Here is a 23,756-nt window from a genome sequence, read left to right as displayed (position 1 = left end):
ATAACATAAAACAAAATGCAAAGCTGGAAAGACTGATGAAATGCACACATACATATGTGTACTGCTTCCGGGATCACTTTCCATTACGATAATTTGGCAATAGATATAACTGACATACAAATGCTTATTCTGTTTTTGCCAATAATCTCACTTTTCACACTTTATCTTAAAATATTAAAAGATGATACATATAACAATTATCATAGCCTTAAATGGGAAAATAAATGGAGTAATAACTTCAATATTTAATGAGAAGACATTATAACAACTTAATAGATTAACCAAGTGGGTAGCCTGACATGGAGTAAATCTGCACAGTAATCATTGTAAAACCACGAATCTTTCATGCAAAAAAGGTCCCACAATTTTTTACAAATTTTAAATTTATAAAACAAAACTTTTGTGATAGTATGTAATGCATTCATACACCCCTTATTCCATTTCCCCTTTACATCTCATGTGCATGTATTTGTTGTAGTTAATGTATCACACTCAGAATATCCTATTCTTTGTTCAGCTTGCAGTAATCAATATTCTATATTCAGACTGAAGTTGTTTTCTTGTTTGCTTGCCTTTTTTTTTTTGGCAATTTTAGCTTTCACATATTAGGGATAATGCAAAGTATTTGTCTTCCTGTGTGTGCCTTATTTCAGCCAGCATGTCCTGCAGTTCCACCCATTTTGCTACAAGTGACGGGACTTCATTTACAAAATAATCTGTCACATAGTATTTATTGGGTATATCTTCTATGTATTCTTCATCCATTCATTTTAAAACGGCCATACTGGTTGATGCAGTATTTTGCCTATTGTGAAATGCTGCTATAATTATGGTATAACAGGTATCTCCGAGACAGTGAGGCTTTGGGGTATATCCCAGTACTGAGATAACCTGGATCATACACCACTTCCATCAGTGTTCTTTTTTAATCTCCATACTCTTTCTCACAGCTTGTACACTAATTTACCTTACCACCAACAGGGTAGAAGAGTTTTACCATCTTCACACTTTGCTAGCAGTTGTTGCTCTCTGTTTTGGTAATAGCCATTCTGATGGTGGTGAGGTGATACCTCATTATTGTCTTGATTTCAATTTCCCTGATGGCTAGTGATATTGAACTTTTTCCCATCTATCTGTTTGTCATTTGCATTTCTTCTTTTGAAAAGTATCTGTTCAGGTCCTTTGCCCATTTCTTTACTGGACTGGTAGTTTTTATAGTGTTGAGTTTTTTGAGTTGCTGTTATATTCTGGATAGTAATTCTCTTTGCTAAATAAGTAGTTTGCAATCATGTTCTTCCCCAAACCCAATTTTTAACAATACCATTTTTTTTTCAAAAATTACTTATTTAGGAGTTAAACGGTGAGGGGAAAGGACGTAAAAGGACAGGGAGAGGGAGGTTCACCTTCTATTTGCTGGTTTACACTTCAAATGCCTATTGGGTTGGACTAAGATTGAAGTTAGGAGCCTGAAACTGAATTCAGGTCGGCCACATGGATCAAGTCCCATTTGAATCACTACTACTACCTCCCAGGATCTGGAGTCAGGAGCCAGAACTGGGTACCATGCCCAGGTGCCCTGCTATGGGACCCTGGCCTCTTAGCTAGCATCCTAACAGCATATCCGCCAATATAGTGGGTTTTTAAAAAGTCATTAAGCATTCATAGTCATCAATTAGAAGCGTAACAGGAAAAAAGTAAAAATAATGATCCTGAGAAATGAACCTTTTTTGTTTTAATAGCTGTTCTTTTATGTTAGCATGTTCATATAACAAAAATCAAATACCAGTACCCTAGCATAGTTTTAATGTATTGATTATATTCTTACCCTTAAAATGTATTAAGTTGTATATAATGTGCCATTTCTTAGTTAACGAGAACATTCTATTCTAGTATCAAACCAACTAACAGCATTTACTGCATGCAGCAAATGGTATATTACCAAACTATGACCAAGAAGCTGAAGCTGTCATCATCAACTTGTGCTAGAAAGCAGTGAAGAGGCTGTTTCTACTGACACTGACCATAGTTACTACTACCACAAAGCAATTAAAATGCATTCTGATTCATGGGTTACCTGCCTTTTATACAAGAATTCCTTTTATCAAGTACTGCAGCTCCTACTTGATAGTTTTCAGATCTCTACAGTATTCAAAAGGTCTCCTTAGTGGGGAGGAGGTTGGTATTTGGTCTAGTGGTTAAGCTGCTGCATGGAGTGCCCACATGTCATACAGGAATGCCTAGGTTTGTGTCCTGGTTACTCTGCTTCAGATTTAGCTTCCTGCTAACATGTACCCTGGGAGGCAGGAGGCAATGGTCCAAGTAACTATGTCTCTGATACACATGTGGGAGACTCAGATTTAATTCCTGTCTCTTGATCATTCGGGAGCAAACCAGTGGATGGAAAATCAATCAATCTCTCCCCTTTGTGATGACTCATCCTTTCATACATAATAGTAAATAAAACCTCAAAGAGAAAGGACAATTCAAACCATTATTAACTAAAAAAAAAAACAGTCTTCTGAATGGTTTCAGAAGTGCATGCCTATGTTTAAACCCATCAAACTGTATGTCTTAAGCATGTGCAGTATTGACATACCAATTATGCTTGAATAAAGCTATTAAAACTTGTTTATTTTTATTGGAAAGGCAGATTTACAGGGAGCAGTAGAGACATGCAGAGATCCCCCATCTGCTGTTTCACTCCCCACGTGGCTGTAGAAATCTGAATCCAGGACTGCTTGGAGAGTGTTGTAGGCCTCCCATTCAGCTTCAGGGTCCCCAGGCATTGAGCCATCCTCTACGGCCTTGCCACAGTGGCCGCAAACAGGGATTGGATCAGAAGTGGAGCAGCTGTGACATGAATGGTGCCCATAAGGGATGCAGCACTTGGAGGTGGAGGATAAACCAACTGAGCCAACACATGGGCCCCAAAGATGTTAAAAGTTTTTAAGATGCAGAATATACTACTGAGTCTAAAACATAATCTACAGATAATTTTTAAAAAGCTGGAAATGTAAGTTGTCATGTATACTTCAATTTTCCAAAATTTGACTGCAACTCACAAGCTAAATTGGAAAATTCATAAGCAAAATAGGTAAAAGAATGAGGTTTGCCTTCAAACCAGAGTTTCTCAATAAGTTTTAATGGTTCAAAGGCAAAAATATACAGGCCACGTATTTTTTTTTCAAAAATCATATTCACAACAACAAAAAGAAAAAGCTCAGATTTTTAACACGTAACTAAATCTTGACTGAGTGCTTCCCTTGCCTGGGTTTTATGAGGATATAGGGTTAAGAAGAGAAACTCCCACTGACCTTCACTAATGCTGAGAGCACCAAGACCCTTATCTACAAACACAAAGGTTGTAAATCAGTTTTCTTTCCTCCCTTCTTAAACACATTCACTACAACACACTGCTTTCCCATCCTCCTCAGGTAATATGTCGACTACCTCGGGCGTTAGCCATGTGTCATTGGTACTAGGAACCATGACCTTGACCAGCTTTGCCCATCACTATGAAATTTACTATTGGGAAAACTCCAGACCTCAGAAGGAGTGTAAATTTAAAAATAGGATAGACTTCACAACACTCTTTCTTCTTGCTGAATTCCATTTACAATGGAATAGACTATAGGGAATTGCTTGTGTGGTGATCATGGTGTGTGACGAAATTTAAAATTCAGCAAGCAAAAGCCTACAACAAAAGATGACTTTGTGAGGTAAAAGTGCTTGTATTTTCTATGAAGGCTATAAAATACTAAATATCATAAATATTGTGTCCTTAACTGGGAAAGACATATTTCATATTCAAATGTAATATGCCACTGCACTCATTGCTTGTCATTTATATATCGTGTTTTAGGCAGAGAATCTGAAGCAATTTTACAAATTTTGTATACTACATTTTCTTCAATTTTAATTCTTTTCTATTGCTTTTTGTCAGTCTTCTTATTGGTAAGAAGTCTTTTTAGGAATTTTGGTACTAGGTGGGAGAAAAGGGGATAGGAAGGAAAACAATATGTAAAAGTTTGATGACAGAATGAGCCTGCTGTTTCGGATCAAGCTGCTAAATATAAAAATGAAAATAGAGACAAGGCAGCTGAATAGTACCCTATAACCATTTTAAGGTGGATAGAAGCCGGTTGTGTATAAACTAAAATTGAGATGTCAATGAAGTAGTCACAGGATGAGGTTAAGAACTTGCACTTTCTAACATATTGGTCACTCAATACCATGTCAATTAACTCCATGATGTTGTAAATTGTTGTTGATGTTGTGCTGTGGCTTTTCATTGGAGGGGATGATATTCTGCCAGCTCTACTTTCAGATCAGGGATGGTCTCCCAATGAAACTGTTGAATGTATCTGGACAATAAGATGCTGGACTCTATGCATGGTACATGTTTGCAATGAAAGAATCATGATTGGATTTGAGCTGTAATACTGCAACAATGTGGAGGAATCCACTATGGAAGAGAGTACGGGGACGGGTTGGGGGAGTCCCAGAGCCTATGAAGCTGTGTCATAAAACGAAATAAAAAGAAAAAAAAGAAATTAAGTAGCATATGTGAAAGTACATTATCTTCTCCATGTCTAGTATTCACTTTGTGAAATGAAAATATTAATAATATCTGCCTCCAGCAGTGATTATGAGAATCAGGAAAAAAAAAACACAAAGGTGCCTGGCATATTTGAAGCATTAAATAGCATCACACCCATCATCATCATTATCATCATCATCACTAAAGCTACTGCTACTACTGCTGCTTTCCATGAATCAGTATATATTCACCACAGTGTGAAACTCTATCGAATGCAAAGCAAATGACTTGCTATCCTATATTTACTGTCTATACATAAAGTAGCTCCCAAAGGCCCCCTTTAACTTTGAAGATAAAAGTGTTTTTTTTCCTTTGACCTGCTAATTTTTTTAATCTTTATTTTTCATTATACAGTTCCTTAGGCTCAGGGATTTCTCCTTCCACCCTCCTCCATCCCCTCCCCCAAATCCACTGTTTCCCCTTGTATTGGAACAATAGATTAGTCCCTCAAAAACAGTCAAAAGCCTATCATTCTTCTATTAGTGTATCATGATATTGTAAGTTTAGAGAATGCTATACAGTCCAGCATTCCACTATCAAGACATATTTAACAATTTCATTGGAAGCTCATCTTTAATTCAGAAGCAGAAAAAAACATTTAAAAAAGAAGTTCTATGTGTCCAATAGGACTATACATACCATTAGTAATTATGACTATTAATATATGAAATGCAAATATTGTTGCATTGGTGTATTTCAGTGGGCTGTTCAATAGTTAGGACATTAATATTAATTAAATTTCTTGATCATAATTGTTTAATAAATGTAACTTTTTTGTAAAAGAAAAGAGTGAGTTCACAGACTTATTATGAAAATGCTAAGGCTGTGTATTAAGTTCTCTTATACAATATGCTTTGGGTAGTCACCTACAAGTGAAATAAACATCTGTCCCATGTAGAGCAGATGTTTACACTTTTAATCAATACAGCTCATGGGATGCAGTGCAGAGTGAAGAACAGGCAGTGTCCTGGGAGGTCTTGCTTGTCCGCTGTCTCACAGTTTGATCCTAAGGAAGTCACTGACCTTGTGAATCATATTTTTAATCTGCTAAATAGGATAAGGATACTTTGCCTGTGTTTTAGGTTTGTTATGAGGTATTAAAGTGAAATTGCTTGGAAAATTATCAAGTAAGATACTAACATATATATGGACAAAAAACCTACATCTTTGATCCCTGTCACTCTGTATTGCATATTGTGTTTACTTTTTTATATATATATATTTAAAAGTTTGGTATGCTTTTATTTAGAAAATGTCTTAATTTGGAGCCTTACATGATTGTTTCCAAGTGCAAATCGAGAAAATTAGCAGATTATTAAGAGAATTGCTGATAGCGCCTCACTGTCTCCTATTGGCTTTCTTAGCTCCTCCATTACCCATGAAACCAGTCCTTTGTTTTAAATTCTCCTAGTCCGAAATAATTTGGTGTGGTTTCCAGGCTGAATCCTGACAACACAAGCCAAAAGAAATCTCACAGCACATGACCCCACCTACAATTCCACAGGGGTAATGGAATACATTAAACATCAATTTCATGAAATATCTGACTTCCCATTTTGCATCTTCCTCTCCAGTCTCAGAGAGGGCTATCTCTTCTGGTATCGGAAGCTGATTTCACCATCTGGGCACCAATCTATTCTGGGATCCTCCCCCACACACTCCCTCTCCCTTCATGAATTCCAACTTCTTGGCTCTCTGCAGGGTCCTTCTCTGCAGTCTTCAAACCCAAATATCTCACTCATCTTTAAATGACAAAAAAAATCTGCACTCCATCATCCTTCCTTTCACAATCCCACTATTTAGAACACAAATATTCACTTACTGCTTTCACTTGATCATATTCCTGCCAATCATCAAAATCAGGCTTCTGCCATTACCAATGCATAGAACTATCCCAACACAAGACTCTGGCAAACTGAGTTATTAGCTTTGATTCTTTATATCTCTCTGTGCTGCCTCATAACTTTAAAACTGTTAAAATTCGTCTTACAAAAAGCAGAGTTTACTTCCCTGCCTTTAACCTTTGGCCATAGGACTTGCTTTGCCTACCACCTGATCAGATATTCCTTGAAGTGATGCAAGCAGGGGATTGACACGTGTCAGTTCAGCATGTTTTGCATCTTTAGATTAACTGGTCCCAGGCTAGCCTGTACAACCTAGGACAGAGACGAGTGACACATAGAGCAGTGGCACCCCACCCTGTTACTTGTAAAAATAAAAACAAGCCAATTAGTTGCTGTTTGTTATATGCCGCTGTCATTTTAGGGTATTTATTGTTGCATTTGTTGAAGACAGTTAACTGATTCACTCATCAATCACCAATACCTGTGGAAAGACCTAGTCTTTCACTTACGTGCTGTACTGTGCAGCCGCTGATTTCATAAAGTCCTTCCTGTCATTTGATCTATGTCTGCTGGTTGCCTTAGTTCAAAATTTTCTTTTCTTGCTTTTATCTACCACTGTTTTCCAAGGAGCAATCCCAGATCAGGCTCCTCCTACCTCTGATTGTAAGCTGATCTTTCCAACTGGAGAGGTACCAGGACCGTATCATCACCAGTGCTGTTCTGTCATTTACTGTTACATCTGAATCCTCCACCTCCATTGCCAATACCTTGATTTAGGTCCCTATCAATTCTGACTTGGAATCTGCAGTAATCTTTTTTATGGATACCCTACTTCTATTCTCAAATCAGCCATTCCATCTACACACAATGCTTAAATGCTCTTCTGTATGCAAAAATGACCTCGTAACTCCTCTGTTTCAAACCTGTCAAGGAGCAACAGGTGCCAGGCAAAGATCAGTCCTCTTTCTCCTGCTGTAATCTCTTTCTTCTATGCACTAACATTTCTGTCCACCAGTGAGCACCAAAGCTCTGAAAGGTTAAGTGATTTGTTCAAAATAAAAAAACCTGTCAGTGAAAGAGGCGTAACAAAAAGGCAGGTTTCCGGAAACTCAATTTAGAGTTCAATTAGTTAAAGAATATGTGTTTCCATACAAACAATTCAAGGAAAAGGATTGAGTTTATTATAATGGAACTTTGAAGAATATAAAACAATCTTCTTGATGATTACAGCAGGATTGGAAAATTATCTGGTATAATAAAGTAATTTGTTTCCAAAAACAGTAAAAGAATATATATTTGGTTTATTAAAAAAAATCACTAAACAATTTAGTCCTAAGTATGAATTAATGTTGTATAAATCCCTATCAGGAAAAAGAAACACAATTCCTTTCCTCTTTGTGTGCATTAGAATAACCCATAAAAACTCTTTATTGATTTATAATAGAAATGTTAAAATATCTGTAAGAAAGCTATTTCAAAAGTGAAGCCTCTCACCATTAACTTCAAGACTCATCTATTAAACCTTTGACATTACCAAACAACTCTGTTTCAGAAGGTAACAGTCTATACAGGGGATACAATTTAAGAAAATGGCCCTCATTTTCCAGCTTACTGGAAATGATTAATCTTTTCAATAGCTTTGAGGGTTACATACCAAAGTTGTTACTTTTTTGTCCTTTCAACAATGACTACAAGCTGAGAGCAGGCTAGTAAATGTGTTATCGGCCAACCCATTAGAGTTTCATTATTTTCTGTCTTACATGGCTTCATGTAATGAATTTTTATAATTAAACTAATGGCATACAATTTATTTTTCCCTCTCTTTACTTTCAGGCCCCATTTCTCTTTCAGCTTCTTTGGAATAAGTTTTGTACAAAAAAAAAAAAAGGAGAGTTCTCCAAGTGCTTCATTACTTTAATTTCATTATGACATTTTGGAAAGCATTCTCTTTATCGGGGCTCTCTTTAATTTGCTGACTTTATTTAAAGGCTTATGGAATGTTGTAATTAACAAATCACACAGCTAACCTTGGGTATCTAAGAAAAGAATGGTGGAGAAGGCATGGAAATGCTTGAGTAGGAATAACTCCAAAGAAAATGCCAGGGGACAAATCCCCAGGAAGTGGCATCTTTTCAACTTTTCCAGTCCTTCTAGTCTACTGAGGTAGACTACATGGATTGTTCACAACAAACCTGTACTTTGTCACATTCAAGGATTATATATGGTTCCCCTTTAACTGGTGGATGGTTGTTTGACTAATTTAGACTGTTTGTCAATTGTAAACATAAGGCTTAAAAACCAGTGGCATTATTCACCATGTCCACAACTCTATGATCATGGAAGCATGTAGCAAGAAAAAGCAACATTTCATGTAACAGAAGTAAAATATTAACTTTGAGTGAAGCCTTTAGACTTTGTGGTCCAGTCTTTTCTGACTAAATGGCTCCTGGCTCCAGATCAGCACAGCACCGGCTGTTGCGCTCATTTGGGGAATGAATCATCGGACGGAAGATCTTCCTCTCTATCTCTCTTCCTCTCTGTATATCTGACTTTGCAATAAAAATAAACTTTAAAAAAAAAACTGCTTAGAAAGGACACTGTCTCAAATGGACTAGCACAGTTCTCTTATCTCTAGATAATCTGGGGCCAAGGCCAGTGAGAGTATAAAGCAGTACAATGGATACATTGTTATGCTAACAAATAGGAAGTCATACAAAAATATAAGAAATGTTCAGAGCACCAGTATCTCTGGTTTTCTGAGCTATAGGTAGCATATCAGAATAGATTCTTTCGGAGAAAACCAGGTTATCTCAAAAATAAAAGGAAATTTCATTCTGTGATAGAGGTTGTTGTCTAGGAAGCAGTTCATGTCCACAGCTACATCTCTATATATCACTATTTTTGGTTAATGAGGAATTTCTTAGAAAAGGTAAATGAAGATTATGTAAAGTTGTGTTTGTAAGAAATGTATAGTCTTAATATGCAGATATGTTTTTCAAATCAGCTTTACTAAGACATAAGTACACACTTAAATAACAAACATTAGTGCTTTTAAGTATAGCCACAAAGTTGGGTAAACATCACTATAACCTAATTTTGTAACAAGTCCTTCAGTAAACTCCTATCATTAGCAGTTTCCACTGTGTATTATTCACCTCCTCAAGCTTTATTGACCATAAAGGAACCCATACAAAATTTGTTTTTTTTCTAAGTGGTTTCAGACTATTAGCAAACTGCTTTTGAGGAACATCAATGTCATTGCACCTATTAAAATTTCATTCTCTTTCATTACTGAGTAATATTCTATTATTGGATGCAACGTATTTGTTATCCATTTAAGAGCTGAAAGACATTTAAAATGCACAGACATTTTGGCTATTGTGAATAATGGTGTTTCATACATTTAAAGAAAGACCTTGTGTATATATTTTCACTTATTTTTGTGTCTACACCAGATTAATAGTTATTTTGTGTATGTCTGAGTAATGGTTATCTCATGGTAATTAATATGTCCAAGAACTCTCCTTTTTTTCAAAGTGGTTTCTCCATTTTATATTCATACCAATAATGCATGAAGGGTCTAAATACATTCATGTCAACACTTATTATTGTCTGCCCTTGTTTTAGTCAGTTTAGTGAATATTAAGTGGCATCTCATTGTGGCTTTCATTTATATTGTTAATAACGCTGTCAACAATCATTCCATGAGTTTATGAGCATTTGCGCATATACATGCAATATATGCTATACTAACTTCCACAAACAAAACATATGATGTTAATTTAATGCTAAATAAAATAAGCCAGTCTTTATTTGGTTCTTACATATAATCCCTTCTGTTTGTTGTTATTATCAATTTATTAAGACATGTACATGTAGGTCTCCTACAACTATGTTTTTAAGAATTTTTCCTGACCTGTGAATACCTCAAGTAGTATTACAAACTTAATAAGCTGCTATTTTAAAAATTTACCTCTGATTGATTCAAACCCTCAAAGTGTTGCATTTCCTGGAGAGTTAGATCTGAGTCAAGTCAAGTGATAACATCTTGTGTCTAAATTTCACCCCCTAGAGAGCTACAAGACAACACAAATAGTGACAATGCTCTGGGAATGCAATGGGGCTTTTTGAGAAACCCCAGTTCTGAACTGTTTTCTCTGGTGGTAGCCAGGCTACTAACTTTTTCAGCTACTCCAGCCAGAAAGGCTGCTTACATCCAATTTCACTCCAGAGTGGAGAAAAGGTGGTAGGAATGGACCAAGTTGAAAAGCTTCAAACTTCGCTGTTGTTATTGCCATTCAAAAGCTCAGAGATTGTTCCCACCCTTTGATTAATATCTAGAGATCTGAAAAGGTGACACTTTTCAGCTACTCCAGCCAGAAAGGCTGTTTACATCCAATTTCACTCCAGAGTGGAGAAAAGGTGGTAGGGATGGACCAAGTTGAAAAGCTTCAAACTTCGCTGTTGTTACTGCCATTCAAAAGCTCAGATTGTTCCCACCCTTTGATTAATATCTAGAGATCTGAAAAGGTGACACGTAAATTTTTGCCAGCAATTTTATTGCTTTTGTGGAGAAACAGGTTTATGGAGTTACCACATTACAATATGGAAAAAGACTAGGCTCTGCATTACATATTGAATTTAATACAGCAGTATCTGGGAACACCAGCCCATCGCTACTTGTGCTATGTCAGCGAAGTAAGCAGCACTCTGTGTTTTTGAGAAGTTTAATAGTTTCATACATGTGTTAGAAGGAAAAGCACTATCATGTTAATTCTTTCTTATTAATCATGCAAAAACTTTCTGGGAGAACAACAGGGAATAAAGCAATTATATGGGAAAATGATAAGTCCTGGCAAGATCTCTGATGATGGTATATATTATTGTACCAGAAATTTAAACCTCAAACTACTAGTGTAGATCAATTAGCTGATTTAATATTTTATGGTTATACATTTTAAAATAAATCAAATATACATTTTGTACTTACAAAATATTTTATATTACTGTGTTATTTTATAGTACTCTATAGAATATGTTTGTTATCTGATACCATTTGTCCCTCCACAAATAATTTAAAATAAAGGCTTTAGCTTCATATTTGGACAAAATTCTTCCTCATCACATTCTTTGCTAACAAAATAATTTGACATATTCAGTCACTTTTGAGATGCCAGAAATGAAATTCATGCACATAAAAGAATGTTAGAAATTTCGTGAAGAATGTGGATTATGGGGTGAAGAAAAGCCTCATCAAAATAACCATATTTTTAAATTAATTTTCCCCAAAACATTTGAAATACTCCTTTATATAACATACACAGGTTTTTTAATTACGTGATTAAAATGTATCTATGTTTCAACTTCCCTGACAAATGTCCTCAAAACAGAGGTTTTGGAGTTTTGGAAATGTTTATTTAATAATTTGAAAATTATTGGATTTCTTGCTTCAGATAGTTTTAAGTATTTTATAGCCAAATCAGCTAGACTTAAGCAAGATTTCACTTCTCTATTGAATTCATGTACTCTTAGCTCAGCCAAGCACAAAGCAACTAATGCTGTCACGTTTGAAAAGCTTTTATGCTGAATTTGACACAAAAGCAATCACAAAGCACACACAACAAAGGAATTTCTCTTTCAAAGGCTGAAAGGGGGAAAAAATAAATGAAAGCTCTAAGCCTGGGCAAATATCTCTTGACACAGGAAAAGAAAGTTTAAAATGATCAAAAAATAATTTTTCCAAACAATTCATTGCCAAGCTTGTACCAATCTTAATAGTCTAGGGAACAGGTTGTGAATTGAACCAAGACTCTGCCAAATGAAATAAATCTCATGATGATCATTGCTTGGCAGTTTTAGGTGCCAATGGCATACTCTTCCTGCCTCTTATGAAAGTTCTAAACAGCATTATCTCTCATAGGATTCAGTCATAGCCTATTGGCAAGGATTTTGATTAGGATAGAAATCTTACATGATTCCCCCTAACATCTGTCTTTTTTATCTCAAAAGAACATTATTGTTGTACGAAGTCCATAGAGAATATCAAATGCAATCAAGCAGTTAACAAAATCAACCATTGTCTAATTTCATGTCTTTGTTTCAGAAAAATTAAGGATTACATAGCAAAGAAAGAAACTGAAATACCTTATGGATAGTTCTTAATGATTTGCCCATTAGTAATTAACACAACAATCCATCTGTACTCTGTTCCTTTATTTAATCAGAACTCCCTTATTGCTATTTCCTCTCCTCTAACCAATTTTCAAGAAGGGCTTTTCCTAGGAAGCATCTGATATTTGCTTTACATATGGTCAATGAGTTATTACTATCCCATGTTCTTCCCACAATTTTTCCTCCAGAGGAGAAGGCTTTCTAAATGGCAAACTAGTAAGGAAATGCTGCAAGATGTGTCTTAGTAAAATGTTACAAACATTAAAACTCATAATTATTAAGTTATGCATAAACATTGATATATATTTCTGCAATAACAGGATTAAAAACCAGAATCAAAAGTTTTGTCTACATTATCACGACAACTAAAATACTTGCAAATAAGAACTGGAGGGTGCTATAAAGATTACAGTTGTGAATTGTTAGTATATCAGAGTTGTTGGTGTCTTCATGTTGAGGTCGGTGCCAGGTTCAAATTTTAAGGAAGTCTAACAATGCTGGTAGTTTTCTCTGACAGTATTTCACAGTGGTTCACTAGTGACAGGTCAGCCTGCTCTAATCCCATTTCCAACTGTATAGTCACAGACTGGTGATTGCCTTGTAAGGCTCATGGATTCTCTTGCTAAGCTACAGAACAATCAGTTATTGGTCATATTTTCCAAGATCTACCTCCATTTTCACACCTTCTTCCTAAAAGAAAATGGTAGGTGATAATCTAGCCTTTTTCTTAGCAAAGTGATGGCACATTAACTATCTCTCTACTTTATTTGCTCCCTTTTAGAACTAGATATTATAGCTTCATTACAAATGGAATGCAATTTTACAATTCTATTTTTGTAGAACGTAATATAACTTTTCCCCAATATACCATTTCATTGTCTTTATTTTCTACTTATTTTATTAATAACATAATTAATGTTAACTTCTCAATTAATTATCATTGCCTCTCTTTCAAAGCCACATGTTGTTTTCTTGATTTGCTATATACACATAGGTAATGGATAGAAGAGAAAATCTATGAGGTCATGTACACGAGTAATTATTATGTGTTCACATCACAATTGAACTACTTTCCAAAGGAGTTTTTGAATCTCTCTAGCTTTCTAGTTTTCTTACCTGCAATTCAAGAACAATGTATGGTGGCAGGGAGAGCACAGAATACTTCCACAGAGGATTTTTTTTTTTTTACTTATTTTTATTTCCATATAATCTCTCCTGTACAGTTTTCAGTATACTGTATCTTGATAAAGTTTTTGGTGTCAGGAATGGTCATGGCTTTGAAATTTCTACACACATGTAATTAGCTACCTTCAGATAACAAAGGAGACCATATAGCCATGAAAATCCCTGGGTTTTTCATTTTATTTTTATGGTTAATGTCATAGAGCCCTCAGAACAGTGTAAGTGTCATCAATGTCCTCATTATGCAGAACAGGAAATGCAGATTCTGAAATGATGCAAGAAAGCACTGGAGCAAGAATTTGCCTTCTATTCCGTCCAGCTTTAGAGGGAGCATTCCCTGCTAAATGCATGATTTTACGGCTGCTGTTTCTGCATGGCAAAGTTCCCTATCAGTTGTTCAGAAACCATATATTTGTTTGATGCCTGTTGGCTCCCCAGGAATGGCAGAGGATTTTTGTAAGGAGGAAGTTAACCAACATATGCAGAGTGAATACAACACATTTTACACAGAGCAAGCATGCCTTAAATATTAGCTGTTATCAGCATCACAATTTTCACTTTAGAAGGCATTATTCAGAAAATGGATCAGACAATCACAGCGTTGGTTATCTTAATCTGTATTATGAATTCACATTGAATGTGCAATGATATATATTACTAAATTCATAAATACAGAACACAAACAAAAACATGAGTCTATAGATAATGCATTTTATGATACAATAATTTGACCACTCAAAAGCAATTTTTATCTCGACAGTTTGAGAATAAGCAATTATGATTTAGTTTGAAGTATTTAAAACATCTCATGTATTTTGCCAATCTAATCATTTTGTTTCCTTCTTTGATATTCCTTTTTTGTAGATTTTTCTGTCTTTTATTTGAAGCCTCTTATTCCTACAAGTTATTACACAGTAATCATTCTTGCTATCACTTTAGAATTAGCTTAAGGTTATTTTTCATTTTCCAACTTCCAGTGTCCTCCTGCCCTAATGAAATCTATTACTACATTCCTCTCATCACTCCTTCCCCTCATGTAACTCAAGGTGTAGCCCACACTTTATATAAATGCTATTTTTTCTCATCAGTTAAGCACTTTGATTCATGTCAAGTGAGTCTGATATTATTCTAAATTTATGAAGAAACAGAAGCAGTGTAGCATACTGAGTACCCGATAGATAATAGATTTTAAGAATAGCTACATGAATTTGATGTTTTACTTAGAGCAGCAATTGAGCATTAGAAACTTCTACTTTCATCAATGCTCATCCATTTGAAACATTACAAATGTTAAGTATCCTGAGAAGGAAGTTTTTATCCATGCTAAATTTGCCCCCAACAGACCCAACAATAAGACCGTAAAATCCTGTATGGTCTCTAGAATTCTTGTATTATAAATATAAGGCTTGTCCTCAAAGCCATTCTGGTTCTTCGACAAAGTGTAACTATCACAGAGATTGACTAACTGATCACTAATTCGATTTATTCTTCCTGAAATTAAGTTGGGAACAAGGATATGCCTTGGAAGTGATATACCTAATTTCAAGGTCTGGTCATAGCACCATATGTCTTGACAGACCATTATCTTCTGTTCTTCTGCAGTAGCCTTGGGCAGTCACAGGTATGAGACAGTATCACAAAATCGGAAAAAACATGTATTCCCAAGTGATCATTTGAGAGAACATTCCTGAAAATGTCTTGTCAATCTCCACCATTCTAAGACATAGTTAAGGTATAATCTTGATCATACTAAATGATTAATATTTAAGAATTTATTTGTTTTAAGAGCTTTTTATTTATAAGAGAAAGAGAGTGAAAGGGACAAGAGGTTTATTTCCTATCTACTGGTTTACTTCCCAAATGCAGAACAATGGCCTGGGGACTGAGCCAGGCTAAAGCTGGGAGCCAGGAACTCAATCCCAGTCTCACATGTGGGGGACAGGCACTCATTTACTTGAACCATCCTCTGATGCCTCCCAAGGTGCACATTAGTAGGGAAGCTGGAATTGGGAGTGGAGTTGGGACTGCCAGTCAATCAGTTCAATATGACTTGTAGAGGTTCCAAGAGGCATCTTAACTACTGTACCAAATGCCTGTTCATCAGAGTTCACTTCTTACTACACCTTAGTGAAAGTCCATCATGACTCATTTAGAAATTGAGGCCAGTTCAGATGGCATAATTAAGTTGATATTCAGATATTTGCTTGGCAAAATGCCTTTCTACCCGGTTTAAAAAAAATCTGTGAAAGATATTTGATTAAGTCCTCAATCTCATCGAATTTTCACCCTTTTACTTCTATGTATGTCTAAAAGTATACCTCTAGCTAAGAACTTACGGTTTTCAAAATTAAATCACAAAAATCCAGTTGGAAAGGATTTCAATGCATTTGAAACACCACTCATTCTACTTAATTAGCATAGTCACTGAGCACATTTTATTTCCTTCCTGTTTTTCTTTCATTCTGAGGCGTTCTAGACTATTGATTAGACAGGTAATTTTTGAAGTTTTAGGGGAAAGAGAAACCAAAAGAGAAAGGGCAGAATTAGTTTGGCTAGAGAATAGAGAATTGGAAGAAAAAATGATAATATAACTTAGCCCTGACTGATTCTTATACCCAGGCCCTCTTTTCTCCATGAAATGTCTTCAGACAAGGTAAGCAAGAGAAGACCTGTTGTATTTCTTAGAAAAATTATGCTAATTGACTGATTGTAAATTACAATGTATTTACAACAATTTTGATCTTAAAAGAGGGTGCAATCTAAAAATTTATTCAGTATATGCAGATTATTAAAGTTAGTTTAATGTTGTTAGCAATCACTTCTTCTAATCTCTGATATAAAAGCTTGTTGTTCATATCAGGCTCAATATAATTCTTTTAATTTCACTTAAATTAAACTCATTGAGTTTTAATTTATTAAACTATTTTAATGTAGTATAATTACCTATTTCAGTATAACCAGCATATTTTAAACAGATATATATGACTCAGTGATATAAGCCAGTCCCAAAAGGACAAATATCATTTGTTCTCTCTGCTATAAGGCAAACTTCATGCATAATACAAAACAAATAAATACAAAGATAAACAATTAAATACATATGTTCTCATAGATGAACTGTATAATGGAGACTAGCATACTTGGAAGTGACATATGTTGCAGTAGTTGTCTATCCCAAATACAACGAGGACCCCCAATAAAAACTGTTAAATATTTCTTGAAAGTATGATACCAATTTCTCTACTTTTGTCTATGCTTACAATGCCATGACATACTTAAATAGCAAAATGTTATACTTGTGTTACTAAAGGAGTATAGTTCTGTGATAATACAGGGGAAAATGGCAGGAGGGGAAAAGTGGGAGGGAGGTAAGGAAGGGGGATAAAAGAATCACTCCACCTACAAAACTGTATCATAGAAAATAATGATAGAGATCTATGATACTAACCTTGGTTTCTGTGATTTTCTTTTGAACCGCATCCATTGTATAAGGACCCTCCTTCCATGACTCAAGCTTGGCTCTGGCTTGTCCTAAGACCTGCTCAGCTTCTTCTTTGGCTTCTAACCATTGCATTGAATCCTTCAACATCTCACTCAACTGCTGCCTCCGGTTTTGAAGGTGTTCCTGTACTTCGTCCCACTGATTCTGAATTCTTTCAACTGTGATAAAAGGAAAAACAAATATACAATATATGTTAGTTTGAGGAAGACATTTGAAATGCACGCACTGCCTCACATTCATATCACATGTTTAAAAATTATGGTTCATTGTGTTTATAGGTGTTATGTTTGGGATGAAGAACTATAGGTTCCTTAATTTTTTCAGATGGCAAACAAGTTTCTGTTAAGCTACCTTCCTAAACATGATCTAGAATATCAGAATATATAAGGTAACATAATATATACAGAATATACATGCGACATTTTAATTCTACACTTAATCACTAGAACCAAATAGGAATCATTTGTTAAAAGATGTTACAGGCATTTGGCACAGCTATTAAAATGTCATTCTTCCATGACTCATAGATCCATACAGAAGCATCATTTTCTTCAAAAAGGTTCTTGATTTCCTTTTTCATTTCTTCAGTGACACATTAATCATTCAGTAGCATGTTATTTAACTTCATGACATTGTAAGTTTCTATTTTTTCTCCCTGTTGTTGATTTTCTTCTGTGTCTTTTCATTTAAGGGGATGTATAGTAATTGTGTAATGGAGACTATCATATCCAGTGGCATGTTTTTTAACTTCATGGCATTGTAAATTTCTGCTTTTCTTCCTGTTGTTGATTTTGTTTTGTGGTTTTTCACTTGGGGAGATTTATAGTGACTGTGTAGTAGAGACTGTCATGTCCAGATGTGAGGATATGGTGCAGTGTGCATCGCTAATTCTAGATCGAGGATGGACTCCCAGTGAAACTGTTAGATGTGTCATGACAATGGGATGCCCAAAATGATGGACTTATGAATATTTATGAGGAACTATGCTGTTGAAATGCCACGAGAGAACTCAGTTGGGTGGGGTGATTAGGGGAAAGGGTAAGGGAAATCCCAGGGCTTATGAAACTATATTATAAAATGATAATAATAAAATGATGCAAAAAATAAAATGCATTTGAGGACGAAGCATCATCTAGTAGAATGTTCATTTAGAATCCCAACTTTATATCCAGTCTATCCAGATTCAGGATAATGTCCACCCTAGAATGCAACAGATGATGGCTCAAGTACTTACGTTTCTGCTACCCAAATGGGAGGTTACGGTAGAGCTGTTTCCTCCCGGCTTCAGCCTGGCCCAGCCCTGACTATTTAGACAATGGACAAAAAATGAATGTAATATAGTAAGTAGAATATCCAATCCTTTTACCCTTATGTTTCACCCCTTAACTGTTCACCAACCAGATGTCCATTAACAGGATGGGTATTTCCTTGCCTAAAGACTTTGTGTTGCCACAAGAATTTGCTTGCCATCTATGTGGAAAACTAGATATATCAGGGGCTTGATGATTCTTTTCCACCCCTAGGAACATCCTGTAAGCAGTCAATGGTGATTAGAACTGGAATATGAATAACCTAGATTTTTTTAATGCTTGGAGAGATAGTTCAGCTGCATGTTTTTTCATAGCTTTTTGTTCTTTCATCAACTTGCAAAGCAGAGTGATAGAGTTAGAGATCTTTCATCTGCTGGTTCACTCCTTATATGCAAAAGTCAGGGCAGAGTCAGGCAGAAGCCAGGAGCCTGGGACACTATCCGGATAGAGTGGTCGAAGGGGCATGAGTACTTTAGCTATCACCAGCTGCTTCCTAGGATGCATTAGCAGGAAGCTGGTTTGGAAACAGAGCAGTCAGCACTTAATCACCAAACATTACGCGGGCATTCCTAGAAGTGGCTTAATCAGCTGTGTATCCATGCTTAGCCTTGATGCATGTGTTCTACAAGGTTCCAGAGTTTCCCAAGTGGGATAAACTGCAGTGGTTGCTTTGATTTTACTGCTTCACTATGCCTCTCTCCTACTGAGTCTTCCCTTAACTCCTCAATAAGTAATTTCCTCTCTGAACCTTTTCCTAGGGCATTCTTCTGAGTGAATTCAAGGGTGGATAAATACTCAGAGAAGTTCTTTTAAAAATAACTAAAATCTCACGCTGAGCACAAGCTGCAGCCCTGGCTTATATTAAGACTATTTTTGGGATCACTGTTGAGTCTAAGATGGAGATGCCCTGCAGATTCCGTTTCTGTTTTGAAAGGCTTCATTTTAAAATGTGAAAATAAGCAGGACCACATTAGTTCTTCTAAAAAAGTTAAAAGTGTTTATTTGAAAGGCAGAAAGAGAGAGGGAGACGGGGAGGAAGTGGGACAGGGAAATAGAAACAACTCTCACCAAATGCCCACTCTCCAAATGCCCACAACAGGAGAAAACAAATAATACAACTACTACTGCTTTATCTCTTCAGCATTCAACTGGACAGACTTTATAAAAACTGACCCAAAGTCTCACTCTGCAGCATATATAACTAGTTACAAATTTCTGTTTTTGTATTGCCACTGTAAAATGCTCTATTTGCCTTCATGGCTACAACAGACTCTGTGTAGTCCTCTGGTTCCACATCTGTTTTAAATGTGAATTTTCTCAGTATAGATCAGTAACTAAGATATATCTGATCAGCACACTCCCACATTTAAAATCTTCAATGTCTCTCAACTGTTTTCTGGGCTACCTTGTCTCAACAAATGTGTTCTTTTGTGATGTGACCTGGATAAGCTGAGAAATGTAGCTGCAATGAAACAAATTACACACACACACACACACACGATGCAGGATATAAGAAACCACCACAGATAATACAAAGTGTTTGCAGAGTACAGCTACAACTATGGGGAACATGTCGCTTACAGGCTGCACAAGGCCTATGAAATCAATTGACCTGGTCTTGTCAAGGCAACCACAAAAAGCAGTTGAAATTCAGTCTGTAGCAGGTGCATTTTTAAGCTGATAATTTTGTATGGATCATAAATGATGTTATAAATATTCAATAGCCCTTGGCAGAAAACAGTTTCTTTTTCCTGATACATTTTTGATTCAAGAGAAGTGACTGGAAAGAGGGAATTATAGTGAGAAACCCCTTCAGAAAATGCTACACAACCTGCAGTAACTGCATGGTGAAGACATCATCCCTGTTTAAGTTGCTACCACACACACACACACACACACACACACACACACACACACGTGTGCTGAAACCAAGCACCAAGCATAAAGTCAAGAGCATGGGACACTACAATGGCACAGGTGAGCCTACCAGTGAAACCAAGAATGGTCATGGAAGAACTGTAAAGCTATCCCACTTGTTTCCTGATTCAAGCAAAGATCTTCTTAATTTACCCTGATGCCTCCACATAGATTTGAGTTACAGAAGCACTTGAGGAAAGTCAATGGAGCAGCAGGACAGCATAGATCCTCTACAATCACTATCACTGTGACATGACATAAAAATGTCAATTCCCAAATAGCTACAACTGAGCCAATGGCAATCTTTATACACAACACTTTTCCTTATCATTTTTTTTGAGTTTTTTTTTCATGAGCACAGAAAAAAATCACTCAACGTAAACTTAAACTTTTGTTTAAGTATCAGAGTCTCTAATGTTAGTGCACGTTTAATCGTGCTTCTTATGTGGTTTTCTTGGTCCACTGCTTAGTGCATCAAGGATAACAGGTGAGGCTAGACAGTTCTTTATTGGTCTTCAAACTCACTTTTGTTTTATGAAGTTAATACTGTAAAATCTAAGAGAGCTACTTATGATAAAATAAAAATTCATTCAACTTTCCTAAAATATTTCCCCACTAGTCATAGAAACAACTGATGTTCAAATTACGAATGTTTTTCTAACTTAACATAGTAAGATACTTTTGTATACCTATTGGCAACTTTTTTTCTTAGCTACTTTTACACATTACATGTATTTGAAAAAATAAAACTGATTTTCCTTACAATTATTCTAATTCCAAGTTTCCTTCCCGTTAATTAGCCTTCATTAGAGACATGTTATTATGCTAGAAATTTTATAGAATGCCCAGTGATTTTTTTATAAGCATAGCAAGCTGTTTGGATTTATGTCAATATATCTCTTATAAACTCTACAGTTCATTTCAACAGGGTAGATGTGTTCTGTATTTTCAAAGGGTCATCATATAATTCTAGGAAGAAGAAAAAAGTATACCCTCATAAAATATGGAAAAGAAAGCTTTTCAAAAGCACAACAGTGGTTAACACTTTAAATGCTACCAGATTTTACTAGTGATAAAAATCATTACAAGTAACATTTATTTGAATATCTACTCTGAAAGCACTGTCTTGTTACATATATCAATTCAGTTAATCAAAAAGATAATCCCATTTTAATTGACATAGTAAAAGTGCAAATGTATGGGCTACATTGTGAAATTTCAATACACGTGTACTTCGTGTAGCGATCAAATCAGGACAGTTGATACATCATAGTAATCCATTCTTTCAAATGCTTATGTATTCTTTATAGTGAAAAATTTTTTCTAAATATTTTTAAACTTACAATTCATTGATTTTCATCATCCTACTAATCAACAGACCATTAAAATTTCTTACATCCATCTGTAAATTTTGTTAATTTTACTAATCCCTGTACAACCTGTACTTTCCATCTCCATCATCTGAGGATGATGTCTACTGTCTACTTTTAGGCCATCTACTTTTTAGATTACGTATATGAGTGCAATTATAATAGTTGTCTTTCTATGCCTGGCTTATTTCACTTAACATATTGTCCTTCAGTTGCACCCATGAGTCTGAAATGACAGTATTTCACTTTTCATGGGCAAATAGAATCCCACTATGCATATACATTACATTCTTATCCATTCACCAACGGATGAACACAAAGATGACCATTTTTTGGCTCTATGTGCATACTGCCACAACAGAGTGCAGATTTCTCTCCTACGTACTTATCCCATTTCCTTTAGATGTACAACTGATAGTGAGAATATTAGTTTATGTGATTTTCTACTTATTTTAAGAGGTAAGGATTACTGTTTAGAAATGTTATTGTTTTCATCTTCAATTAACAGATGAGGAACTAAAGAATGTCTTAAATAATTGGCCTAGGGTCATTCAGTCAGTAATTGACGGAGATAGAACTTGGACTCAGAGGGTCTGATCTCCTAGAATATCCTAGAAATGCATTTACTTCTGCAGCATGGAATTCCCTGAACATCATACAAAAATGATTGTAATAGAGTTGCAAAAATCTTATGGTAGGAGACTGACAGATGAATCTTTATGAAAAAAACAAATACAGGGTGGCTCAGTAGTTAAATCCTTGCCTTGCATGTGCCGGGATCCCATATGAGCACTAGTTCATATCCCAGTTGCTCCACTTTCCATCTAGCTCCCTGCTTGTGGCCTGGGAAAGCAGCTGAAGATGGCTTAAAGCTTGGGACCCTGCACCCATGTGGGAGACCCTGGAGAAGCTCCTGGCTCCTGGCTTTGGATCAGTTCAGTTCCTGACATTATGGTCACTTGGGGAGTGAGCCAGCAGATGGAAGATCTTCCTCTTTGTTTCTCCTTCTCTCTGTAAATCTGCCTTTCCCACAAAAATAAATAAATCTTTTAAAATGAACAAACAAAAAATACCTCTCATTATGACTTTCTAAGGAGGAAGATGGGGGAGAGGTATAAATCCATTTTTTAATTAAACTATGGAAAACATAAGCCTTATAACATGGTTTCACAGGAGACATGATCAAAAAAAGGTAAAGGTCATGCCAGGTGGAATAGAGGACCGGAAAAGGTAGGCAAACTGGACATTCACTAACTGCTTTGTCCAGGCATTCCACCTTTTATATTCTCATTTGTATGACTCCATTTGAGACTTTTTTTTTGATGGATGTACTTGATTGGTTTTAACTTATCACCTTGGCTATTGCAGCTGATTCAAGCATGGACTTTTGTCTTAAGCAGTGCCAATTAGAGTAAAGGAAATAATTTGAGCTTTTTGTTTATTTGTTTGTTTGTTGCAGTATTAAAGAAGGAAATCCATTCCTCTCTACTTTTGGGGTAATGAAAGTGAATTACAAGGAACAAATTTTGGGGAACAAAGTCATGAAATGGAAAAGGAAATCTAAAATCTGGTTGTACCATTTAATCCCTGGATAAAGCCTCCACTGTTTTTATAACAATGATCAATGTACTCCCCTTTGAGCTAGTTTAAGCTCCTTTGAATTGAATTTTTCATTACTATAACATAAAATGTTCTAATGGGTAAAAGGAGACCAATTCTGTAGATAGAAATGCAGGTCTCAGAAACTGTGTAAGAATCAGAGAAATTGCAAATGAGAATATATTTCAAACAGAAATGTTTAGAAGAGGATTTTGCTCCTGCTTACAACAGCTTTTTCAAGTTTATCTGGATAAGTGAACT

At 35.7% G+C, this 23,756-nt stretch overlaps 1 protein-coding gene across 5 annotated transcripts in view; it reads right to left on the bottom strand.

The window, feature by feature from the left end:
* Positions 1–23,756, bottom strand: part of DMD (dystrophin) — a 1,951,117-nt gene that overhangs the window by 530,710 nt on the left and 1,396,651 nt on the right. For all 5 annotated transcript variants that reach the window (XM_058659083.1, XM_058659078.1, XM_058659079.1 and 2 more), the window contains one exon: positions 17,246–17,457. In XM_058659083.1, coding sequence (XP_058515066.1) covers positions 17,246–17,457 — 212 coding nt within the window. The remainder of the gene's footprint in view (positions 1–17,245; positions 17,458–23,756) is intronic.

This window comes from Ochotona princeps, chromosome X (genome assembly GCF_030435755.1).
Source record: "Ochotona princeps isolate mOchPri1 chromosome X, mOchPri1.hap1, whole genome shotgun sequence".
NCBI classification, from domain to species: Eukaryota; Metazoa; Chordata; class Mammalia; order Lagomorpha; family Ochotonidae; genus Ochotona; species Ochotona princeps.
The sequence above is the reverse complement of the archived record's forward strand: the minus strand, read 5'-3'. Positions and strand labels throughout refer to the sequence as shown.